The 23831-nt window shown below is 41.1% G+C and overlaps 3 protein-coding genes across 7 annotated transcripts; 2 read left to right on the top strand and 1 right to left on the bottom strand.

Annotated features, from left to right (window-relative positions):
* Window positions 1-496: 496 nt before the first annotated feature.
* On the top strand, window positions 497-4289 carry LOC147796583 (SH3 domain-binding glutamic acid-rich-like protein 3). Its single transcript, XM_087146761.1, has 3 exons — window positions 497-675; window positions 1272-1439; window positions 2050-4289. Exons 1-3 carry the CDS (start codon window positions 631-633, stop codon window positions 2110-2112), a joined length of 276 nt encoding a protein of 91 aa, XP_087002887.1. The 5' UTR covers window positions 497-630; the 3' UTR covers window positions 2113-4289.
* Window positions 4290-4359: 70 nt separating this feature from the next.
* Window positions 4360-14489, bottom strand: LOC147796582 (S-adenosylmethionine decarboxylase proenzyme-like). Of its 2 annotated transcripts, none has more exons than XM_087146760.1 (12): window positions 14309-14489; window positions 12289-12496; window positions 11895-11981; window positions 11660-11783; window positions 11143-11245; window positions 10814-10856; window positions 10112-10169; window positions 9675-9755; window positions 8344-8436; window positions 6640-6714; window positions 6288-6368; window positions 4360-5889 (listed from the first exon to the last, which is right to left on the bottom strand). In XM_087146760.1, the coding sequence occupies exons 2-12, from the start codon at window positions 12435-12437 to the stop codon at window positions 5752-5754; spliced, it is 1032 nt and encodes a 343-aa protein (XP_087002886.1). In that variant the 5' UTR covers window positions 12438-12496; window positions 14309-14489; the 3' UTR covers window positions 4360-5751. The 2 variants fall into 2 exon arrangements, with proteins under 2 accessions (XP_087002886.1, XP_087002885.1); XM_087146759.1 differs by having other exon boundaries at window positions 12289-12493; window positions 14309-14488.
* Window positions 14490-15753: 1264 nt separating this feature from the next.
* Window positions 15754-23827, top strand: LOC110974483 (cyclin-dependent kinase 8-like). 4 transcript variants are annotated; one of them, XM_087146626.1, is made up of 14 exons: window positions 15754-16156; window positions 16879-17116; window positions 17224-17334; window positions 17573-17716; window positions 17849-17906; window positions 18132-18263; window positions 18405-18548; window positions 19149-19218; window positions 19424-19496; window positions 20143-20240; window positions 20495-20579; window positions 21564-21638; window positions 22233-22352; window positions 22894-23827. In XM_087146626.1, the coding sequence occupies exons 1-14, from the start codon at window positions 15960-15962 to the stop codon at window positions 23050-23052; spliced, it is 1704 nt and encodes a 567-aa protein (XP_087002752.1). In that variant the 5' UTR covers window positions 15754-15959; the 3' UTR covers window positions 23053-23827. The 4 variants fall into 4 exon arrangements, with proteins under 4 accessions (XP_087002752.1, XP_087002751.1, XP_087002754.1 ...); XM_087146625.1 differs by having other exon boundaries at window positions 15755-16156; window positions 22233-22358; XM_087146628.1 differs by lacking the exon at window positions 21564-21638 and having other exon boundaries at window positions 15755-16156.
* The last annotated feature ends 4 nt before the right edge of the window (window positions 23828-23831 follow it).

Raw genomic sequence — 23831 nt, 5'->3', positions numbered from 1 at the left:
TGAGGCTCCCTGTACGCTATGGTTTTTATTACATTATTAGTCAGATACATTATGCAAGGTTTTTTTTCTAGTGGTGGCCTTGCCGAATTTCGCTTTATAAATAGAGACGTTTAGGTACAAGACAATTCCAAGACAATAATTTCTTTTGATGGATTCTAGGCTCAACTCAATAAATTCATAAACATGTATTTAGACCCCTAATAATCTTGATTCTAAATCACCATTGTTCTTTCAAATCTTGATTCTATTACAATATGCTCTCAACATACATGCACGTGTACGTGAAAACTTTATCGGGCAACTCACAGTCAATATTTGAAAATTTAGAATATCTGTGTCGTTGGGTTGTGGGTTACTGCTTACAAATAAAGGACGGGAACTTTGTATGCGACCTTTGAAGAACCCTAATAAAATTTTCAAGCGCCAACAGAGGGCGCACGTGCATCTCCCGATGTACATGTCTGCACAAGCGAGCCTAGCCTTTGCACCCTGCATAAATTATGTATTAAGACCGGACCTGGACTGCAGAATCTTGGAAGGCAGACGAGGCGTGTTTTGTAAATACTTCGGTAGACTGTCGGGCGCTCTCTACAACTGTTTTTCCCCAAGCAACGCATACTAGTCCTCACCATGGTCATCAAATTCTACTTTTCGAGTATAACCTCCAACCTGGGAGTTAGTATCTCAGCTTGCTATGCCATGTTTGCATTGTAAAGGATAGCGAAGGAATTTCTCTCCATCCATCGTGTCCATGGTCTTCGTATGTGTTACGCCCCAACTATAACGTAATTTGTGACAACTATATTTGGGACAGTCCTAATTGCAGTGTTGCAGTTTGGCTGGCTCAACTATTTTTGACCAATTTCTATAGAAAATTTCTCAACCTTATCCAGGTTTACAAATCTCGCACTTGACATAGTTCATCTAAATATGGCACTTCATCTATGACAGGACGTTGTAAACAATATGACTTTGGCACATGCACACTGGACCTCTGTGCTGTAGTTTGGACGGTCCCAACTATATTTGGGACTGATGTTATAGTTGGGGCGTAACATATGTATGCGGTTGTTCTATTCAATGTGTCCAAGAACTGGCTTTTCATCACCCAGAACTCTAAGGAAACTTCAACAGCCACTATCATAGATTCGTGCACGATTTCTAGCCCCCGCCAAGCGTCTGGCCTACATGTCTGGGTGTAAAGAAGGTTCAGTTTCTTTCTGACAAGGCTTACTGACTGTTGTTTACTTTTGCTTTGAAATTCCATACAGATCAAGAAGCACCAGCAGAGGATTGAGATGATTCTGTCTTCCAAGAAGTACGAGTACGAGAGCATTGACATTGCTCATGATGAGACGGCCAAGGAGAGAATGAGGGAACTGATGGGAGACCCCAAGGGCTTGCCTCCTCAACTGTGCAACGACGACACCTACTTAGGAGTAAGCAATGTTTACGAGCTTGCCCTTATGAAAGTAGCAGTCTGGTGCATCACAAGTCAAATCAAACAAGAATGCTGATGAAGGAATGTCTTGGTCAGAATTCCTTTTGAATATCTTTTGATTTGACTTGTGGAAAGTCTATCTGCCGTTGAGTTTCCGTAACGTTCCCATAGAACAACATTTAGTTGTACAATTGTCTGTAACTGTGGCCCTATTTTCATTTTGCGTCCATACTCGGATCCATTCCTCTCTCATAGAGATGCAGTGTTTTTGTGCACATTTTGATGAAAACTGACCTCATTCACTCCCTGCATTCACACTCGTGAAACCAGTGTGTACCCATAATGTGCTGATTCTTGGCTCTCCTGAGTGTCCATAGCACCCCCCTCCCACATGCGTCTGCAGCAATTGTTTGGTCTCACTGTTGTAGACCGTACTTTCCAACATACACTGTCTTCCCAGTTGTCTCCTTTCTGGGCTGCCATGATGCCTGAAGACCAAATTACAGGGCCTTTGCACAGCTCTTTGTTCTGTATACCTCAATCACACCCATGTTTTAGAGAACATTTTCCTCTCGGTGCATTTCTCACTTGCTGATTTGTTCACACAGGGCTTTGAGGAATTTCAGGATGCTGTTGACGATGAAAAGTTGGAGGCCTTTCTGAAAATCTAACAGACTGCCAGTGGTCGTCTTCAAAGTGGAAGGACAGTTAATTTAAACAACTCTGCCATAGCAACCGAAACATGGCCTTATCAAGCTTGAGATACTCAGCCACACAGGATAAGAAAGTAGCCCAAATTTTGGACTTCACAACAGCTGTTGTGTTTAATTTAATGAGTTGATTTTTAGTGTGCTGGGTCAAGCAAAACCATGTTTACCCCAAAAGATAGATAAGTCTCAATTGTAATTGTAAAAATTGAGCATTTCGGTAAAGTCAGTTCATTTGAATTGACATGGAACAAACAAAAATGCACTATCAATGTTTTTCTTCAGTAGAAAAACATCCTAGTTGAATGTGGTTCTGCTGAGTAACTTAGTTGCTCTGAATGATGTCCATGTACATGTTATGTTGTAGGCACCATCATCTTGGGCAGATATCAAGTCCTTGAGACGTGCATTCAAATGCAAATTGGTCGACATCAGCATTGTATTCTCTAGTTTAAGAAAGCCTTACATCATCCAGTGGTGCTATGACATGTAGTCAATTAACAGGCTGAATGGTTTAAAACACGAGGAGCCTACTCATTTGACGTAGTATAATTTACCACTGCCAAGTTGTGATGGCAAGAGTTCAATTACAGAGGTTTCATTGCTGGTATTTTGAAAACTGTTTTCTCCCAGCAAAAATAGCCCGTTATCACGAACATGTGGTTAGAAAAAAAATGGCAGGCAATAACGAACTTCGGAAAATAACTGGAGTGTAGAGAACTTTAAACGCAGAAAATGTGGAATGAAAAAACACTTTAGGCTTCAGTAGTCAATACAAGAATCCAGGATTTCAGACCATCTAAAATTTGGCTAACTTTCTTAAAATTTTTGGGAAGTTTCCCAAGCACATCATTGTAAACAACTGAAGTAAATTGACTTGCCATATTTTATATTTATAAAGAATGATCATGTTCAATTTTAATTCTTTGCAGAAGGGCAGCCCTTTGAATTTTTATTCCTCTAAAACACATGAACTAGAGTTTTCTACATGTAATTACATATGACCGACTGGAATATTTGGCTGAAGGAACATTGTAAAACGACTGGACCTTTTCTCACGGCTTTTCGTTTTCTTTCTCACTCAATCACTTCAACTTTTTACAGTTTCACAAACTCAAGTTTGAATACAGTTAATTGTCGATATTTTTGGAGGTGTTATTTACTCTTTCCAGTCATTTGTATTGGGCTGTGCAAGCCTTCAGCTCAGAAACATCATTAGGAAACTCATTTGTCAAGATCTAGTCAATGTTGAATTAGTCAATTTTAGATGGACTTTGTGTGTATATGTCCAACAACTGCTGAACTTTTTAAAGAGGTTTATAAGCAAAACATGCGTTTAAAAACTGGTCCACTCAATTAACATGCATTATTTTTGCAAAGAGTGAAAACTAAACTCATTCAATAGCCGAGTAGGCATTTAATATGTAATGACGTGTGCTTCGCTGGGGTGCCAAGATTTTATCATTTCCTGGGTCGGTCCATTTATAAGACAGGCTGATAAACTGTGAACAATGGCAAAGATATTTGCAGGTCAGAGGTTGATAGCATTTTGAGAACAAGACCAATTGTGTTCCTTCCCAATTATCAGCCACTGCCCGACTTCAGACACCACTCACTGCAAGAGGGGCCGGATAATTTGAGAAAACTAATTTATTGAGAGATCAAATTCAGTAGAAAAGTATAATTGTATTTATTATTCAACTTGTGCTTTCTGTGTGTTTATTTAACCAAGATTTTTAAGCTGAAGACATCTGCAATTTTCAGATGCAAGAAATTTGGACCTTATATTGTGGACAACTGGAGAAATACCACCTGCATTATGTGGTCAGTCTTGCGACCATCTGAATGTAAATTACTTTCCCCCTTTGTCTGTTTGATGTGTGTTGTCCATGTTCACTGGTGATCTTTATGAAAGAATGAGTGATGTTTTTCAAAAGTGAGTTGTCCTGTGAAGCTGTAAGTCCAGATTCTAGATATGTTGTATTCAGTACTTTGAGTGTTGCTATTCAGAAATGTGTGCTTGCCATATCAGACATGTTAAATAGTTTTATTTTCTAGTTTGTAGATCATATAGGTGCTGAATTTAATTTTTCATTTTGTTTATCCTGAAATAAAATGGTTTTGCTTTGTAACCAATAAAATTTGTATCAGGACGTGCATTGCGGAACTCTGGAAACAACACAAAAACCACAGGCTTTGATTCAAAACATCTACAATGGATGCCCCAGGACCATAACAGTACACCAATTTATTTCAACACAATTCATTTTTTTTTTCAAATCCGAGATATACAACTTTAAAGTAAAAAAACAAAACAAATATAGGCTATTAACATGCAGTTAGCTCTTGGCAGAACTAAGAGGGCATGGTTTACAAAGCAATAATGGCCGTTTGGTGGGAACTCGCCGCTTGTGTGCGTAGGTTTATGTGCGTTTAGTACAGGATGCCAAGAGCGAGCATGGCCAATGTATGTTTGAATGTCGTCTTCACTTGGGCAGCGTTGAGAGGTGCACTTCAACTCAGGGCAGAGTGTCAACAACTTTGAAGCCCCAAGAGTTGTACAATCTCAGTAATTACATACTGATGAATATCACAGTGAAACAAATTCTTCAGGCATGCGACTTGGACCGACAACACAACAAGGAAATTTCAATCTTTACAAGACTTTGTAGTGTTTTTCAATTTTCAATGGCATGAGCATGAAGTGAAAAGTCAGGAAATCAGCTGATCTGAGGAAAAGTTGCATGCCTGATTCTTCAACACAGATGACCTGGGAATGACAGATTGTAATCAGACTTGGCAGCCTTCTCCAATCGCTGGCGCACAATTTGTAGAACTGCAACTACTTTCAAAGCAAACCAACAAAATTTAGCCACACTTTAATAAATGTGAAAAAACAGAAAAAGAAAAATGCACATTAATACTCTGATTGTGCATTTTCAAAGTCCTTCCATTTGGAAAGTGAACATTTTAGGCATCCCAAAGAGTACTCCCATCTACAACAGGAAAGAATGAATAAAGCCATACCCAGAATCGTAAGCATTTTATTTACATTTTTAATTCACAAATTATGCCTAAATCACGCCCAAGCTGTGTAATACCTGCACCTTTCTCAGATGCAGTCGAACCTCCTTAATAAGAGGTCTGTTTATACAAGATTCCGCTTGTAACAAGGACTTTTTTAGGTCCCACTCTTTTGTTTTTCATTCCTGCTAATACAGGGTTCCTGTTAGAACAAGATAATTAACAAGGTAATTAAGTCGGAACGACTTCTTACCCAACGAGGTTCGACTGTACTGATGGCATGACAGTGGAGTCAACCACCCATTTTAGAAACTTAGTTTACCACCCATCAACCATCAGCAAGTGATCAAATTCACAAGTGCTTGGCAATTATTACATTTTCTTAACGTGAAATTAATATGCACTAACGACATATCGTGACCAAAGTTACTTCATTAGAGTGCTAACAACCCTTCATTCCCTTTTCATTACTTAAATTACTTTACTTACTTAAAGTAAGTAAAGTAAAGTTAAAAATATACACATAGCGCTTCTTGGCCATCTCATTCCACCTTGCTGAAAGGGTAATGTAGCAGTACTTCACACCTGTTTGTCGCGGATGTATGTCGCGAATGTCAGGTCATAGCTCTGGAACTGCGAGAACTGCCGGTCACGGCGACGGTACTTGTCCAGGAAAGTCTCACTGAGGGCTTTGAAGCTTGTGCCACATTTGGCCGCCTGAAAACAAAAACAAACAAAACAGAAAGGGTTAAAAATATTGGATTGCCGCACAATTGACAGAAAAGGATTCACGATCAAGGATGGGCGGAACAGCTTCAGAACAAGGCCAAAATGAACAGCAGTTAAATTCAGCTGGTTCCCACTTTACGTTCATTGACAGTCAAGATTCAATGCTCAACAGGGAGGGCAGACTAGTCACATGCATGGGTGTCGCAATGGGGATATTTCCCCTCCAAACACAACCGATAAATGAACTCCCTGAAACTGTAAATGGTTTACAACTTCGTAGCTGATGAATGCTTCCTCCCTCCCCAATTCCCCCCCCCCCCCCAAAAAAGTGGTCCGTCACCCACCTGGAAAAAATCCTGGCGATGCCCCTGACAAACTCCTCTTACCTTACTAGCAAACAGAGTCATGACGCACTTTCCAGGGTTGAATGTCGTCAGGATCTTGTTCACCAAGTCACCATAGTCCTCCTGGAGGGAAGAAGAAACTTACCATGAATTTGGCCTCACTTAGCAATAACATCGGGGCACAGTAAGATTCGAACCAGGGACTAAAATGTGAACACCCCTTACTTAAGCTGCCTTACTATAATGCAAGAGATGCAAAATCCCCAATGCTGTACACCTTCACAGAAATTGAGAGCTTTTGTGGTGGTTGGTCTTAGGAGGGTGGTGAGGAGATCAATTACACCACCATGACCTCAAAGTCACCACCACGACCTCAAGTGATTCGATAGCTCACCAGTTCGATGTTGGTCTCAAAGCTGACGTAGGAGTATTCCTCCTCGGGAGTGATGTGGATGGTCATGTAGCCGTCCTGCAACAAAAACAAAACAAATCATTCACATCGACTTCTTTCACTCAGGGTGAATTGTTCTTTAATCCTAACCCTCCCAAATCCTTTTCTGCAAAGTGGAGGAATTTGGAGGATTCAGGATGTATGGCAAAAGTGCATGGCTGATTCGAAGGATGGCACGCATTGTTTGTGCTTAGTCAAGCACAAATTCAGCCAGATATTTCTTTTGAATCAACTGCACAGCTCAAGAGTGCCATTCACAATGCCTCAACATAATGACAGGAATTGCCGAAGGATTTTCAAGGATTCGGGCAGTTAAGTAAACCTCCAAATTACACTTTCAAGAAATTTGGGAGAATTTGGGCTGAATGCAATTTTTTCATGTTGAAAATGGCAGGATTATGGAGGATTCAGGATGGTTCCTAGTAAAAAGGCCTAGGGGGTTAGGGTTAATAAATAAAAATTAGATTTTCTTATTTAAATCAGATTTTAAAATCTAAATCAGATTTTTTTTATTTTATAAAAAAAGAGAAAAGTTAACTCAATTGTCTATTCAAAAGCAAGCAAATTAACTGCACGTGTAACAGTTTTTAAATTTATTTGTTTGGTTACAAAATCAAACAAATTTGGATTTAAATTAAGAAATTTAAATCAAGTAATTTGTTTTAAATTTACAAACCACCATGTCTCAGTCTTGGTGAAATGCATGCAGTATAACACCTACCGGGTACATGCACCCTCAGAGAAGACACTTGCTTCAGAGACAAGTGCATGAATCAAGGATAAAGTGCATACCAGGTTTTTAAACCGAACTCTAAGTTTTGACAAAACTAAAGTTCACAAGAATTTATGAACAGGGTACTTACACTTGCATCAAATGACTAATGACTGGGAAACTTGCCATGAACAATGTGTACATGTATTTATTTTGCATGCTACATGTGAAGGTACAAGATGCCAGTATTTTACCTTACTCTGTGTGAAAAAGGCAGTCTTGTTTTGTTTGTGATCCAGCTCCACAGAGCAACGACTTGATTAAAAATCACTTTATTAAGAGGTATTTAGTGGTTCCAGTTACACTGCACAATGACCGTAGTTTCTAATCTCAATAAAATACCTGTGCACCTGTACATAAAAGGTAGATGTACACTGTTCACTGACACTTTAACATGTCAAACTCTAAAGTGGGCAATTCAAATGAAGTCAAATTAAGTCATGACAATAAATCCTTCGCATCAAATTCACTTAGAGAATCCCTAAAGCTGACTTAAATCAAAACAAGTGAATTGAATTGAACAAATCAAATCTTGTCAACCCAGGCTGTGTGTAACATGTGCATTCATACTTCGTTAATACTAGTAGGAACTGGAAGGCTCACAGAGGGGGGATTTGTTGTTAAAAATATGCAAAACCTGCAAACATTTCCAATCAGCAAAAAAGAATTCAAATGTTTTAAACATTTTTGCCTTTTTCTCCCCCAAACATTAAATATGTCGATTTAAATAAATGATTATTTTAAAAAATTCATTCGATTTATATCAAGGTGATTTTATATCAGCCAACCCTGCTTTCACTGTATACAAATTTCCAATGATAATTCAAGTGTTGGGACTTTGTTGGACTGTTTCATGAGGTGGTGTAAATCCTCACCTTGGGCAGCAGTCCGTTCATGGAATAGCCGCAGGGTTCAAAGAGGAAGTCATCAATCTGACAGTTAGGCAAAAGGTCTGCTATTCCAGATGCCTAGACAGAAACCAAATCACACAAATGCAACAAAAACAGCATTAAGATGACTATCTTGTGAATCAAAGGGAATATTTACACCATGCCTGGTGTTTTAACAGGTTTAAAACTACAGCTTCAAAGTGCCTCGACATCAAACTGGTTAACAATGCAGTGTTCGATTTGGGCTCCGAGAGATTCCCATCAAGTTGTCCAGAGTGTTAATACTGGAGTAGAAACAAAACTGTACAATGCTACATCAACTGAGGCTTGCTAAAAACTTCTATTTGCTTTGGACGTATTCCTGCAGAGAGGAAGTTACGATGTACGAGGGAGTGGTTACTGCACTTTTGCTATTCAGTATTTTATAGTTCAAACGCCTCATCTGCTGCTTCATTTACATGAAAAAGAATTTGGTTCAATAAAAAAAGGCATATACGTACTGACATTTAAAAAGCTTGTGGATTAGATTCTGTCTGATCCATGCGGTATTACCATGGTATGGCTAAGGCCAAAAGTCATTTGTTTGGCTTCCTCTTTCTGGGCCCTACGCTATTTTGACGGTGTGACCTTATAACATTTTTGGGTGGAGGGGTATGGAAATCTGAAACTGGAAATAAAGAAAAAATGTATCTACTGAAATATGCATGTGGTGCAAAAGGGTGCCCTGGACTTATTTATGCACGCAACTAATTACCACCCTTTCAAGTGTCGCTCATTTTATTTGAAACCATGTGCCATCCCAACCTCTCTTACTATTGCTCGTCAGTTAAATCTACAAGTGCTTCACACTGAACCAGAATTAGACAAAGTGCCCTCAATTTTCCAATCTCATGCCATACAGTGATAAACCCTTTTTTTTTGCCTTATGCAAGTGCAAATTATATGAAAATTATCTTGCAAGTTAATCTGTCCATCTGGCTGGGTTTATCTCCTTTGCATATCTCATGTATATTAACCTGTAGTCAAGGTATCTGTTTCCAGACAATCAAGGTCATTAGAATGCACAAATTGAGTTCTCTGTCAACACATATTACTCGGTCTGGATTCTTTAGAAGGCTTCCATCTTAAAAAGCTACTCTGCGCCATGCGGTAGGTCAAAATCTGCGCTTTGAATCCTACCATCTTGAGTCAAGGAAAAACAGTTTTAATACCCACAGGCAAATTTAGTGTCTTTAGGGTATTGAAGAATACCTAGATTTAGAAAACAAAAACAAAACTCACAGGCATTTATTTCTTTTTGTTATACTATAACAAACCTTGGTAACATCTGCGGCCTTCCGTCCTGTGTTGTCTTTGAAGTGCTGCATGACACTGGGGTCAAGCTGGGTCATCAAGATGTAATTGCGTAGGGTCAAGGGTCATCATCATAACAGTTTGTTAAAACGGAATGACGTTCTGCATGCCATGGCGTACAGATCACATTCATTTCACAGCTAACTGAAGAGCAGCAATTTTCAAACATTTTAAGCCAAAAAATCCATTATTAATGACTTTTTTTATGGATCGGTGACGTAACCTTTGGAAAAAAAGTTCAGTGACACATTCTGTCATGCAGCTGTCGTTAAAGGCAAAAAAAAAAAACTCCAGTCTGAACAATGCATGAGTTATTTACATCAACAGCCAAATATTCAGGCTGGAATGGTACCACCAAAAAAAAAGTTCAGGAGGCACAACCCAGAATTGAAAAGGATATCTCCAGGGTCTGGTCAGGTAGGCTCTGGCCGATACAGGTGTCTAGGGTGTACAGATGCCTTCATATCATAAACAAATAGAACAAGAGTTTAGCAATACTCATATTTGGTAATATGTGAACAGTTATTATCGTTATCTGATACGAGGGATAAAACAACATACATAAGCATACCCTCCCCCCCCCAAAAAAAAACAAACTAGTTCTGCTTCCTAGTGCACTGCTTTTGAATCAAGGTAGGTAGGTAGATTTGTTGGTACCTTTTAAAATGTACTGATTCAGACTGTAGCTATGTGACAACTAGTTAAAAATTCCACCAGCAAGAGCGACCTGATGGCATGTGTTTGACATGAAGTGAGTTGGCCGACTTTCTAAAGGGCACTAATTGCAAGCATAGTCTGTTGGACCATTCAGCACAACATTCAAACTACAACATACACACTGTATCTTTATTTCCGATTTCACATTTTTCCAAAATTCCCCCCTCCCCCCAAAAAAACTTGCGGGGTCCTACCATCAAGTTAAAAGAGAATCAAGAAAAAGGAGGCGTCACTATTCTGGGATTTTTGGGGGGGCTTATGCTATTGTCACGCCACCACATCTTTTTATCTCTGCTATCAAAGCTTAGACCAAGAGACACAATCATTTTGGTACCAGCCCTTCCCACATAAGAGAGACTTATCATATTTGTTATGCAATACCTACCAGCAATCCCCATTGACTCTACCCAGCATGTAGGCAGCTCCACCTAGCAAAAGAAAGAATACCAAGCGTGGCTGTCATAATGTCACGGTTTACCCTCGCCACTTTTTAAATGCTTTCATTTAACACGAGATGAACAATTTTAATTAGCTACTTGACAGAATTACTAGGAAAGTATATCTGCTGGTAACATGCCTATGGCAACAAACATCCATGGGTATCGGCTGGTACCCTGTTTCTTCTTAGCAAATTATTTGTCTGCTTGGCAAATTTCTGGCGGTGAAATTGCTCCCTTGGTCTGGGACTACTTTCCATGGAAACCCAAGACTTACTGTCAAAGAGTGTGTCCAGGTACGTGACCTCGTCCTGGAAGTTGCGGTGGGGGACGGCCTGCAGCTCTGGACGAAAGAAATTCTTGCGGGAATAGAAGACATCCTAAAGAAGGATCCAACAAAATTGGTCTATGCTCAAACGTAACTAAGTAACCAACGTAGAATTCCGCCGTTTAACCGTCAGTCCGCTAGTGAGACTATCACTTACGAAAACTAAATAATTTAGAATAACAATCAAGTTATCAGAATTTAAAAATTTTAAACTTTTGATACTTTTTTCCAAAATTTCAGAAATTTAATCCTCACAATCTTCAACAGGTGTTCATATTACATATTAAAACACAGTCTAAGCCCAAGAGGGGCCCAATAGCCTGGCTGCGGATTTCCCTACAGTTTACTGAAGACAAAAACAATCAAGTCATACCCCAAACACCAAGTAGATGACAAACTATCCTACCACAATAAAAGTGACTAAGCCAGTTTTGACAAACTCAAAACCAGATCAAAATGATCAAACCTTGACTTTGAAGCCACAGTACTGTTTGGCCAATGCTATGAAGGGTTCGATGGCATTTAGTAGGGTGGTTGTACCACACGTCTTCAAGATGAACCGCTCCTTGGAGAGAAACATGCTGCTCTCGCTGAAAGAGGATTAAAAAAAAAGACCGACCACATACAATCAATCCAACTTTTTAACACAAACTGCACACATGTATATGCGTGAACCAGTGTTTCAAGAGTCATTGACTTACCTGAGCACATATGCGTGATGTTCATCTCGGCACTTTTCACTCACGATTTCACAATGAACTAAGGTAAGAAGCTCAGTTAGGCAAGTTCTGTGTTGGGGGAAAAACAGAAGTGAGCATTTCTCGCCAAAGAAGTTGTGAAAGATGTTGTTTTTGAACAGAGTGAAGAAATAAAGAAAACAGACAATTTGGAAAAGCCGCAATATTCCATGGAATAAATCTAATAACTATCCTACTGAATTTCTAAGCATAGGAAGAAATCTGCCAAAGGTAGTGAACGGTTTTGTAAGTGGGCTTTCTTCTGCAGAATTCTCAAAACAAAGCTGGAGTCTGATGTGATCTTTATCTTCTTCTGGCTTGTATGTGTAAAAAAAAAGAAGTGAGCATGACCTCTGACCTGGGAATGACCTTCAGGTCGGGGGTGCCTTGGCTTTGTATGTCACCGTTGCAGTGGCGGAGGGGCTCAAACCAAATTTCCAGGAGTTTCTCGGTGCCCTCGTAGTGTGTCAGCTGGCACCCCTCGGAACCCACCCCAGGAAACTCCATCTGTGCATGCTAGGTGGAATCCGCTCAACAGGGAAAGTGTTCAACGCCGTGGTGAACTGCTGGGGGCAAGATATAAACCATGAATACAAACCTTTTAAGGTTTTTCACCGTAGCCTTTACATGATATTTAACAGGACACAAACAGGGACTTCGTGGTGAAATGCTGCTCCATTCCCCCAAGAGTTCCACGTATTGTAGCTTACATTCCTTCGTACTTTGTACAAAAAGGGGGGGCCCAAACCAAAGAAGATCGCTACAAGCCACGTATGAGATGGCACTTGTTCACAGACGTTGTTCACACTGCAATGGCATACTCACATGCTCTCAGATCCAACAGCTGTTGCTTGGGCTACTTGGGCATAAATAATGTGGAGCCCTGTGACTGGTCACTGTGACCCTCAGCCTGCCACAGCCAACTGCCATTTTAACCAATCAGTCCAGTTGTGGCTAAGAATTACACACACATACGTATAAAGTGGCTGCAGCCAATTGCCATGTCTTGTGTATTAATCGCAGCCGTAGTCAGCCATTTGGTTGTGGCTCATCTTCACAAGTACACGTGAACAGCATGACTCTTGGACACTGATCAAGAAATATATTTGCACCTTTTATTGAAAATCGGCATGGTTTTGGCCCCCTTTTTCGGGGGGTACAAAGTACAAGGGTATGTCTACCATATATAAATGTAGACCTCTTGGGGGAATGGAGCAGCATTTCTATGGGTAGTCGGGTAGGCAAGGTAGTTCTTTCCTCGCCTTCCACTTCTGTGGTCCCGGGTTCAATTCCCAGCCCGGTCCACATGTGGATTGGGTTTTCAGTCCCTGCCTGACTCCGTGGGTTTTACCCAGACTTATTCCTCAGGGGTTTTCCTCCACAAAAAAGGCTTGTTTTCTGCGCAGTTCGTGGGAGCGGGATGGACGTACTACCCCACAGTTCGGGGGGGGGAGTAACTATAGAATACTGGGCCACCCCCTAGAATCACTGGCTACCATGTATAATTGAATGGGAGTGACTCTGGGAAGAAGTCGAATCGAGTACCTGGTTGGTGGCTATGTGGCTATGATGTTGAATTTCTCTTTGAGAAATAAGCAACGCAAAATGAATGGAGATGGAGGAACAAACTCTAAGTCCGAAGTCCAAACCAAGTTGCCCTGTATTCGATAGTTGTACGTGTTTGCCCCTTTTTTCTTCCATGATGCCTTTATGCTATTGTGCAAAATCACTCTTATACTAGGCCTATTAGGGACATGGAGGGAGAAGGGGCCTTCCTCCATGGTAGGGATAAGACCAAGTTATAGGGGGATTATAAATTTTGAGATCCTGTTCCTATAATAGAAGGGAGAGTTACATTTTAACTTTTGAATTGACGTTGGGGTAGGCCTAGATGACTAGACTGTGACATCATGCTCAATAACTGTAGGGTGAATGTTGTCAAAAAAGGGTAGGGTTTTGAGGGAAATATTGAGGGAAAACTGTGTTTGAACACATGACACACGGTAGATTCAAATTTACATGGTTAGTTTATCAGTACAGTAAAAAGGTCACATTTTCTCACAATTTCAGAATTTGAAATTTCCAAAATTTGGGTCAGCGCAATAAAGAGAGTGTTGCCTTTCTTTTTTTTGGGGGGGGGACCTAACAGTTTTGCAAGATTAAAATGTCAAAAAACTGGGGGGTCCCCAAGTATACATTACAACCCCCAATATGGTCATAATGGATGTAATCATGTAGCAGTCATTGACACTGACATCATGATGTGGACCTAAGCCTATTTTATTATCTGTCCTTGTGCGATGGCAATAAACCCGGAAGACAGAATCCCAATTAATGTATTCCCATTAAAAAAAGACAAGAGAATATCACAAACTCACAGTGGGTTCCTTCAAATCGAATGAAAATTACTTTCGGGTGTAGCGAAACCGTTCAGAAAGGGATTTGGCGGTCAAATGCCCTGTCGCGCCGACAACATCAGCACCGCGGACAACTGTACACCTCTAGCGTACCGGTATCCGGTACCCGTGCGCGCGTGGCGCTAGCTGCCGAGTTCTGGCAAGCTTACCGAAAGTGATGGTGCGTACATGTACATACACAGTCCCGCTGAATACCAGCCAGGGTGCGGGCAGGCTGCATAATTACACGGTATAATGGTCACTCTGCCAGTCTTGAAAGGAGACTAGTCTTCGCGCCGGCGCGGCGTTTCCCCTTGACTTGAGTGAAATATTTAGAATTTAGACTTATTTTGACATTTTATGGCTCTTCTATGGATTTTTGTAACTGCGTCTATAGTCTAAAAAAAGTGGATACATCAAAACCTATTTACAGTAAATGAGCATTTATATTTGCTTCGTGACAAAATAAATGAGGGATGCATTGTACGCGCTGTATTAAACTGAATGGGACGAAGAAAAAAATTTGCTTTTTATGCTCTAATAGCCTTTATTCAAGTCTGCTGACTGCACTCGTTATGTAAAAAAAAAATTTATTCCAGGCACGAATTGGGACAGAAGTGTACCCCTAACAAGTCCAATCCCAACACTCCAGGCTATTGTCACTTAACACACCCCTTGATGTTTGAAAAGAATTCCTGTGATACCAGTATAACAGTGACCGACACAAAGGCAGGGGGGGCGTCTCTCTGTTCATGGCACGAAATGGGACAAACGAATCTCGCAGGCATGTCGTGCTACGTTACAAGCCTATGAAATTTCAGTTACCTTCATAGGCTTGGACTTAGACACGCAATATGGGTGCACTGAACCATGGAGGAAGGAGGGGACTCCTCCATGACTGAACCAAGTCAAGCTCCAGTGAAAAGAGTGTAAAATCAACCAAGTTTGGAGCCCCATGGCAAGCAACTGAAGTCTCTGAGGCCTCTCAAACAAAAAACAATGTGTTGTTTGGTCCTTCAGATTTCATTTGATTTTAAATTTTTAGTAGGTTAACTCATGAATTTTTTAATTATCCGCCCAAAACAATTTCACCCCCCAAAAAGTGAACGTTGCCAAGCCTTCCCAGCTGCCATTTTTCAAATGACATCCCTCACCTTCCTAGGGCTCTTCTGACTAATTTTCAATCCCATTTTTGTCTGCTTTGCCCACAGATGGGTGCCCCTGAATCAACAGAGATGATCCTGGGCCATACTGACACAATCCCACCATTTCTTTGCCCAAACAGACCCCTCCTTTTGAAATAATCTCTGGGGGGTACATTTTGTGCGCCTCCGCCTGGCGGAGAGTTTTCCTTGAATTGGAACACTGCGCCCATATGGTTATAATGGTACCTAGGGACTAGACCAATCCTTTGCCGCCGACCGGACGCACAAGCAAAAACGAATGGTAGCAGATAAGCCTGGGCATGGCAATCTGTAGCAAAAAAAGTGCTACACCATTGACTTGTGCACAAACTCACTGCTACACAGTGCTACATGGTGGGAAAGGAAAGGTCAGGGGTGGAAATCTGTAGCCAAAAAGTGCTACACCATTGACTTGTACACAAACTCGCAGGGAAATTCTAAAGTCATTAATGCGCATGCGTAGGGTTAGCAATGCTACACGTACGTACAGACTGCCATGCCAGCCCTCATTTCTTTCGTCCCATTTCGTGCATCAATTAAGTAAACGCGCTGATTCTCGACTTTGCAACAGCGCCACCAATATCGACGAGCACAGTGCAGTGAAATATAAATGCGATCGTCAGAGTAAGACTGCTTGCTGTTTCTGGTAAGAACAGTTCACACTTTAGACTGAGCATGGATTCCGAATTTTTGAGGATTTGTGGCAAAAATGTTAACAATAAAGAGAAAAGGAAAAGATTAGCTATCATTTATAGCTTTGGTTTATTGTGATTGTTCTAAAGTGAAGGGGATTTGCACATAGGGCCTAGGCCCCCTAAGTACTAGTCCTAACGTTATGAACATCAATCTTGGCATGTTCACGAACCTGACATGACCTGATCTATCTGAGCTTGCATAGCTGGGTGTTGGAGACCATTTTGGAGATCAGATCAGACACATTACTGATTAACTGATTAACCAAACCAAATTCATATAAATCCTCAAAAGCTTTAGATTTTAGGAAAATGAGCCCCTCCACCAATGTCCACTGTCATGCGTCAACAGTGGCACCACAAAATTATCCCCAGAACTGTGGGGTTTTTCATCCTCCACATTCCCACGAAAGCGGCGGGCAATGAACCTCAAAGTTCTGGGGTTAAAGAACTGTTACATGTAGGCCTGCCTGTTACTACGGTCATGGTGTGGAGAGAATTTGTACCACTAGGCACTACAACTTAAGCTGCGTGATGGTAACCGAAAGGATATAAAAAGACATCTGAATTTGGGACTGAGGAACATTTCCAAAAGTGTGGGGAAATATTGGACAAATAAACTGTGGACATGGTGGAATGGTGTATGCTGCAAACAAGGTTACTTTTCCTTTTTCAGTTCACAGGTTGAACAGAGACGACCGGTCGTAGCCATGGATTACGAGTTCAAGATGCGCACGGCCAGCATGCGGGAGAAAGTAGAGGACCTGTTTGACTACGAGGGGTGCAAAGTGGGACGGGGAACCTACGGACATGTCTACAAAGCTACAACGAAGAAGGGAAATCCAAAGAAGGAATATGCCCTAAAACAAATTGAGGGGACTGGGATATCTATGTCGGCATGTCGGGAAGTCGCTGTGAGTAGTTGGGTCATTTTAACGGAAAAAAGGTTTGTGAAATGTCCATAAATTATTTATTGGTTTGTGCTGATTCTTTTAATTGTAAATTGTTCGTGTCTTTGTAGCTGCTAAGAGAGCTGAAGCATCCCAACGTGATCAGTCTACGTAAAGTGTTCCTGTCACATGCCGACAGAAAAGTATGGCTCCTCTTTGAATTCTCAGAGCACGATCTATGGGTAAGCTGGGGACACCAGACAACTTAACTTAATTAAAATGTTGTTCAAGATTCTCTTAAATGTATAAAACAACATAGGAAAATATGTATATTAAGAAATTTTTATTTGCCCCGAACAATATGGCATCATCTATTTATTTAGTTTAACCAAAAACTGTCCAACTGGAGAGCATTATTTTATTACAATACTCATCTCAATAGTTGCAGAGATCTTCATATTTTTTCTCGTTCTTCATCAGCACATCATAAAGCATCATAGAGCCAATAAGGCAAACAAGAAGGGTCCAGCGTCTGTACCGCCCTCTATGGTCAAGTCACTGCTCTATCAGATCCTAGATGGCATTCACTATCTACATTCCAACTGGGTGCTTCACAGGGACTTGGTAAGTTCAAAGGTTAAAGGTCAATAAACTCAACTTGAGCAAAGCATAAGCAAGCGGTTGCGTAAAACTGATTGAATGAATGACGTTTGTAAGAAGCATCGTTTGTGTGGTTTCTTTCACTTGGTTTCACAGAAGCCAGCCAACATTTTAGTCATGGGAGAGTGTTCGGAACGGGGTCGGGTCAAGATAGGTGAGTACGTTTCCCTGCCAGACAGGACAGAACTATATTTTTCCCCTGCGAAAACCTGTTGTCTCAAACTCTATTCCATTAGAGATAACATAAGCAAGATGCACATGAAATGCTGCAGAATGCGTTGTCTGTCGTCATACATCCTCTTATTTTGTGCTACTTACTCCGGCAGCCATGTTTTTGCAGATGTGTTAATCTAAGAGTGTTATCGGTTTCCTTTCCCAGCTGACATGGGTTTTGCCAGGCTGTTCAACTCTCCTCTTAAGCCCCTGGCTGATCTTGACCCCGTAGTGGTCACCTTCTGGTACCGAGCGCCTGAGCTGCTCTTAGGGGCGAGACACTACACCAAAGCAATAGGTAAGCCGCCAAACAGACTAGCACAACAGATTGATCTCATGGTGTAGCCCAAATTTTCTAGAATTATCAATTTTTCTGAAATACACCTTGTACTACTGACACTTCTTCCTTGACCCTTTTCTCTGTTTTGGTGACCCATAGATATATGGGCCATCGGCTGCATCTTTGCCGAGCTCTTGACCTCTGAACCCATTTTCCACTGCCGACAAGAGGACATCAAGACCAGCAACCCCTACCATCATGACCAGCTGGACAGAATCTTCAACGTCATGGGATTTCCTCAAGGTAATATGGACATGAAGCACCGACTGCATCACCCTACCTTGAGAACCAGCTAGATAGATCCGTCATTCTCACTGCTAAAAGTTTCCCCCTGTAACTCTGAGCGAGTCCTGATACTCATTCTAAAAATAGCACAGCTCCTTCTGAGTTAGAATGTTTCATGTAGACAGTGTGATTACAGTGAATTCTCGTTCGTACAAACACTGTTAATATAATTTCAGGTTACAGCAAACAGAGTCTTGTCCCGACTGCTAAACCCTAACCTTCCCAACCACACAGAATTAAACAGTAGTAAAGTGTTTCATTCTGTGGGGAGTAGGTCTGGTAGGCCCATAACAGCTGGCTTTTGCATTGGGTTTGGCATACCTCAGAAAAACAAAGTCCAACAGCCTCTGTGCACAAAGTCCCATATGGGTGTTTAACTTTGTGTGAATGGGGAAGGTTAGGGCCAGCAACCCTTGGGGGGTTAGCGTTAATGTGCACAAAGAATGGGACCAGTGTTCCAATAAATACAAAATTCTGACAAGATGAGTACTACGCCCAGGTCCGGTTGAGTTTGTATTAATAAGAGTCGACGTTTTAATTTTGGGTTTTTTGTTTTAGAAAAAGATTGGGAAGACATCAAGAAAATGCCGGAGTACCCGACCTTGCTCAAGGACTTCAGACGATCAAGGTATGTGGTGGTTGGGAACTAGACTCACAGTGAAACACATCACATTCAAGGATAGTGTTGTCATTCTTAAGTGATTCTTAAAGCATTCATGTCAATTTTTTCTCCCAATAGTCAAATCTAATTTTGATTTTGTCAATGATGTGTTTACTGTTTTTAGACCATATTTTTTATTGTAATTTTTCACTGCCTCTATTTTTCATTGAAGTTATACAAACTGCTGTCTTGTCAAGTACATGGAGAAGCACAAAATCAAACCGGACTGTAGAGCTTTCCAGTTGGTAAGTCTTTGAAAAACAAAGAAGAAATAGAAATTCAGTGCGGCGGACAAAAGAAGCAGTACCTCTTGCTTGAAATTATTTGTTATGAGAGAAGATTCAGCAGTTGGAAGGAATCTTTTTTGCACAGCAATGATTTATGGCCACATCCTCCATACAGTATCAGAAGTTGCCGGTATGTTGCTGTGTTAAGACTGAGTAATATTGTACAAGGATAAAAATGTCAAACCTTCTGAGTTAAATAACTTAGACAGTTGAAATTATTGATAGCAACTAGCTGCAGTGCAGAGGGGATCTACATTTCTCACAATGCATGTATGGTGTAATTCCATTACTGCGGTGCCACAACGATTATGGACAGGTGGTCAGCGCACATTACATGCCTCTTCGACCAATAGGGTGGCGTGATTTACTAAATGCACTTGTTCGTCAAGCTGCAGAGTGCATGTGTGAGTGCAGCGCTACCGCTAGATAGCTACCAGATCAGTTTCTAGGCATGCCAGTGGTGCTGGTTGGCCTAATTAGGATCTACAGGGATGTTACAAGAATTGTAAATTTCAATGAATTCTCCATTGATTAATCGTGGTACAATTTCTCAAGTAGCCATGATTGGCTTACAGATAATGTACTGTTCACGCTTTCTATCAAGCTATCTAAACTATTAACGATGGATCCAACCAAACGCATGACGGCCAAGCAGTCGATGGAGGATCCCTACTTCACTGAAGAGCCTTTACCAACAGCAGAGTGAGTAAAAAATCCCACAACTTGGGTTTACTGAAGGATGTTGACATGATCGTCTTTTCCCTGTGTGCTCCTAGAGCATACGTTGGCATGGAAATAACTTGATTGCATAATTATAGGAGTATCATGTGACCGGGAGGACAGTTTTTCCCGTTTGAACAAAAAAGGTTCCTGTTCTTGTAATATCTTGTTGTAAACAATCCTCAACTTCTGCACGGTTTTAAAGGATTCTGTTTACTGATCATTTTGCTCAATAGCGTGTTTGACGGCAAACCTATTCCCTACCCCAAGCGGGAATTCTTAACAGATGAAGAAAACGAAGACAAATCGGACACCAGTAAGGTGGGTTGATTTTGTTGGATACACCAGGTGTGCAAAGCAGAAATGGCGGCCACTTTACTTGAAAAAAAAACAAACAAAACCCAAACTATTATTAGCTGTAAATAATTGCTGGACTCCCCCAAAAAACCCACAACCAAACTGGTTGGTAAGAGCGTAATATTCATGTGTAAACCAAACAAGCTTTGTTGCTTTCATTGCCAAAACTTGATAAAATCTTGATCACAATTTGATGGTTTTGCTACAAGGAGAATACTAGTCATTCCCCATTGTCTAGCACAAGATTTCACGGAATCATATGATGGAAGACATGCTTTTATAGTTGCATGTTCAACTTAGTGGCACTTACTTTGGAGACGTGATTGTCAGGTGATTCCAACCACAGGCTGCAAATAGTTCATGCAAAATTGACGCATTAAAATACCAGATATTGACCAATCAAACGTGAGAGTATTTCAGAATGAAACATCCAATCAACCATGGTATTGCATAACTGGTTTGACTTGAGGTATTGAAGATGATATTCTTGTGGTGACTGGTCTGGTAATGTGTCCTCTTGCAAAGATGGGCAACCATTGGCCTGTTGCTGGGTTGAAGCCAAGGTCGTTGGTAGGGAAAAGCTAGACTCCTCACCAGTCTGTAGACAGTGGTGGCATGGTCAAATGTTACCCAGAAAGCGTGGTACCGTTCCTTTTCAAAGCATGCTTACATTTTGTTTTATTTTGCTTTTATTTCCTCTCCCCCGCTGCTTCCTCTTCGGTTTTTGTTGCTTCTGTGTTTGCATCCCTGTGCTTGGTGTGCCCGCTCCCCTCTTCCAAATCATGTGGAAATTGGAACACACTCTGCTTGACCTTGCCTGTCCAATTGGACTCCTTCCTTCCCTCGCTGTGCCGTGCACGTTGTCATTTGCTGGCTGCATGCTGTGCATGTGTGTGGGCTGGTGTGCGGCTGTATGTATCGCTGCCATCCGTCGTCATGACAACCCAGGCTGGATCATCTAGTCATTTGCAGACGCATCATCGCATGCGCCTAGCCCAGCAGGCAGCTAGTCAGGCACGCAGTGTAGGTGGCATTGTTTCGCTTTCTAACCCTAAGTAGAATTCCTGGACAGAAAAAAACACACATTATGCAGACAAAAAAGCCATCATTTCATGCCAAATTCAGTATTTGACTAGCTTTACAGCCAAGAAAAGAATTGGCAATACAAATATGGGCAAAAATGTTTTTTTAAGGAAGTTGTATTTATAGAAAATTTGGAAACAAAAATCTGTGTTGTAATTTGTTAAAACCATCTAGTGTCAGTTAAACCTGTTTTTACATTTTTGGAAGAATTTTGACCAATATTGGTCTACAACAATCTGGTTTAATTGCTATCAACTACATTCAACTGATTTGATCCAATGCTGGCCTTTGTTAACCAGCTTTGACCAATGTGTACAAGAATCAACAAGTGTTTACTTGCACATTCACCAGTGAAAACTAATCTTAACTAGTGTCAAACATTAACCAGTTCTCAACTAGTTAGTTTCTTCACTGATTTATGGATGGTGTTGACCAGTTAAGTAGAACTTATCTAAAGCACTTGTGTTGAGAGTTTGCACAAACGGTTGGATGAAACACCTAATGAATTTTACCTTTTTTCCCCTCTTTTTCCAGACGGGTGGTTCGTCAAGCCACGCCCAGGGGGCCAAACGGATGCGGGTGGCAGCCTCGGCGTCCAGCCAAGGTGGGGCACCGGGCGGTGGGATGATGCAGAATGACTACCAGGCACAACAGGTAAAGGTGAGCAGCAGGGGAACCAGGTGTTTTTGTGAAAAAAAATTGTTGAATGTGAAAACTTGAAATCGTATCTGAATTGTCTGTCCCTGCACCTGTCCTATGTTTTGTGTTTTGGTTCCATTTTTGTATTGTAGTGTTTTTTGGTGTCTGTTAAGAAACTTCAAAACTTAACACACATATCAAAGCATCAAAAGATGAGCCATAAAGACTTGCAGAAAGTTATTATAGTACTGATAAATTGCACACATAATATGGACACTTTTCATCTCTACTAGCAAGAAAAACTGTCAAGATATTATTAAACTTAAAATGATTCGATCGATGGTCTAGGGTTTCAGGGCTACAATTCTTGAAAAAGGCAAAAATATTCACAGATAAATTGAAAAAATGTGGACAAATGAGTAGATGATCAACAAGGTTATTTCAGCAGATAGAACACCAGGGCAATACTCCATGGATCAGAAGGTGAATACTCCATGGATCAGAAGGTGGAATACTGCTTCAGTCCATTTTCTCTTTACACGCCCCCCCCCAACAGAAGCACATGATGCCGGGCTATCAGCAAAGCGGAACCACGCAGACCAGTGGCACGGCAACCTCCAAACAACAGCAGGGGATGATGTACACGTCCAACACTGTACAGAGTAACAGCGGGTCATACAGCCAACAGCACCAGCAGCATCAGCACAGGTACTGAGGGCCGGAGAAACCGCCCCCCCCCTCCGCTGTGGAAGAGAGGAGCGGGTAGTCAGCAGCAGTGACTCTGAGAGACTGCTGCAGTTTTGTTGCTGCAAGAGGAAAAAAAAGCGCTGAAATGCTGTTAAGGACAGCTCTTTGGTCTCGCCAGTGCTGCAGCGAGCAACAATGCCAATGGTCATGCAGCAACAGCAGCGGCCGCAGAAACTGCTGTAGTTGAACGGCATCCTGAACGACTGGGTGCTGGTGAACACAGCAACAGATGTTGACAACGTCAACAGCAAAGATACATTGACAATGTGGCACAAGTTTTAAAAACTGCCATGGTTCCTCCACTAAAATTGTGAGACTCCAAAGCAAGACTTTACCTGCAGCAAACACAGCAGCAATGACACAGACGTTTAGAAATAATGCAGCACCATGACGGCGATGTGGAAAAGAAAAAACAAAACAAAACAAAAAAAGCTGCCATCGGCAGACACGTGTAAAATTCAGGGCATTTCAGGTTGTGAAAAAATGAACTGTACTAGCAGTGATACCAACAAATTGACAAACAATAGTAGGTGTGTAGAAATATTCCATAAAGTGAAGTTTGAAAGGACCTGGTTTTGTTGAACAGTAAGTTATGTGCATTTTTCTCTAATTTTGTTCGTATAAAAAAGTTTTAAATTAACCTTTAATTCTTCAGCTGCAGAAAGCAAACGGGCACAGCATAGAAATGGAAATGTTTACATTATTATTTAGTCTTCAATAAACATTTGTCTGACAACTTACAAGTGA

This window comes from Acanthaster planci, linkage group LG15 (genome assembly GCF_054643075.1).
Source record: "Acanthaster planci isolate LZ-2023a linkage group LG15, COTS_SCS, whole genome shotgun sequence".
Taxonomy (NCBI): Eukaryota; Metazoa; Echinodermata; class Asteroidea; order Valvatida; family Acanthasteridae; genus Acanthaster; species Acanthaster planci.
The sequence above is the reverse complement of the archived record's forward strand: the minus strand, read 5'-3'. Positions and strand labels throughout refer to the sequence as shown.

Coding starts and splice junctions, on each gene's coding strand:
- LOC147796582 (XM_087146760.1), bottom strand. CDS start 12,437: ATGGAGTTTCCTGGGGTGGGTTCCGAGGGGTGCCAGCTGACACACTAC. Junction 10,857..11,142: donor CCTGGACACACTCTTTGACA/GTAAGTCTTGGG, acceptor TTCTTTTGCTAG/GTGGAGCTGCCTACATGCTG. Junction 6,369..6,639: donor TTGAGACCAACATCGAACTG/GTGAGCTATCGA, acceptor TCTTCCCTCCAG/GAGGACTATGGTGACTTGGT.
- LOC110974483 (XM_087146625.1), top strand. CDS start 15,960: ATGCGCATGCGTAGGGTTAGCAATGCTACACGTACGTACAGACTGCCA. Junction 16,157..16,878: donor AAGACTGCTTGCTGTTTCTG/GTAAGAACAGTT, acceptor TTCCTTTTTCAG/TTCACAGGTTGAACAGAGAC. Junction 19,219..19,423: donor AAGGACTTCAGACGATCAAG/GTATGTGGTGGT, acceptor TTTTCATTGAAG/TTATACAAACTGCTGTCTTG.
- LOC147796583 (XM_087146761.1), top strand. CDS start 631: ATGGTCATCAAATTCTACTTTTCGAGTATAACCTCCAACCTGGGA. Junction 676..1,271: donor GTATAACCTCCAACCTGGGA/GTTAGTATCTCA, acceptor AATTCCATACAG/ATCAAGAAGCACCAGCAGAG. Junction 1,440..2,049: donor ACGACGACACCTACTTAGGA/GTAAGCAATGTT, acceptor TTGTTCACACAG/GGCTTTGAGGAATTTCAGGA.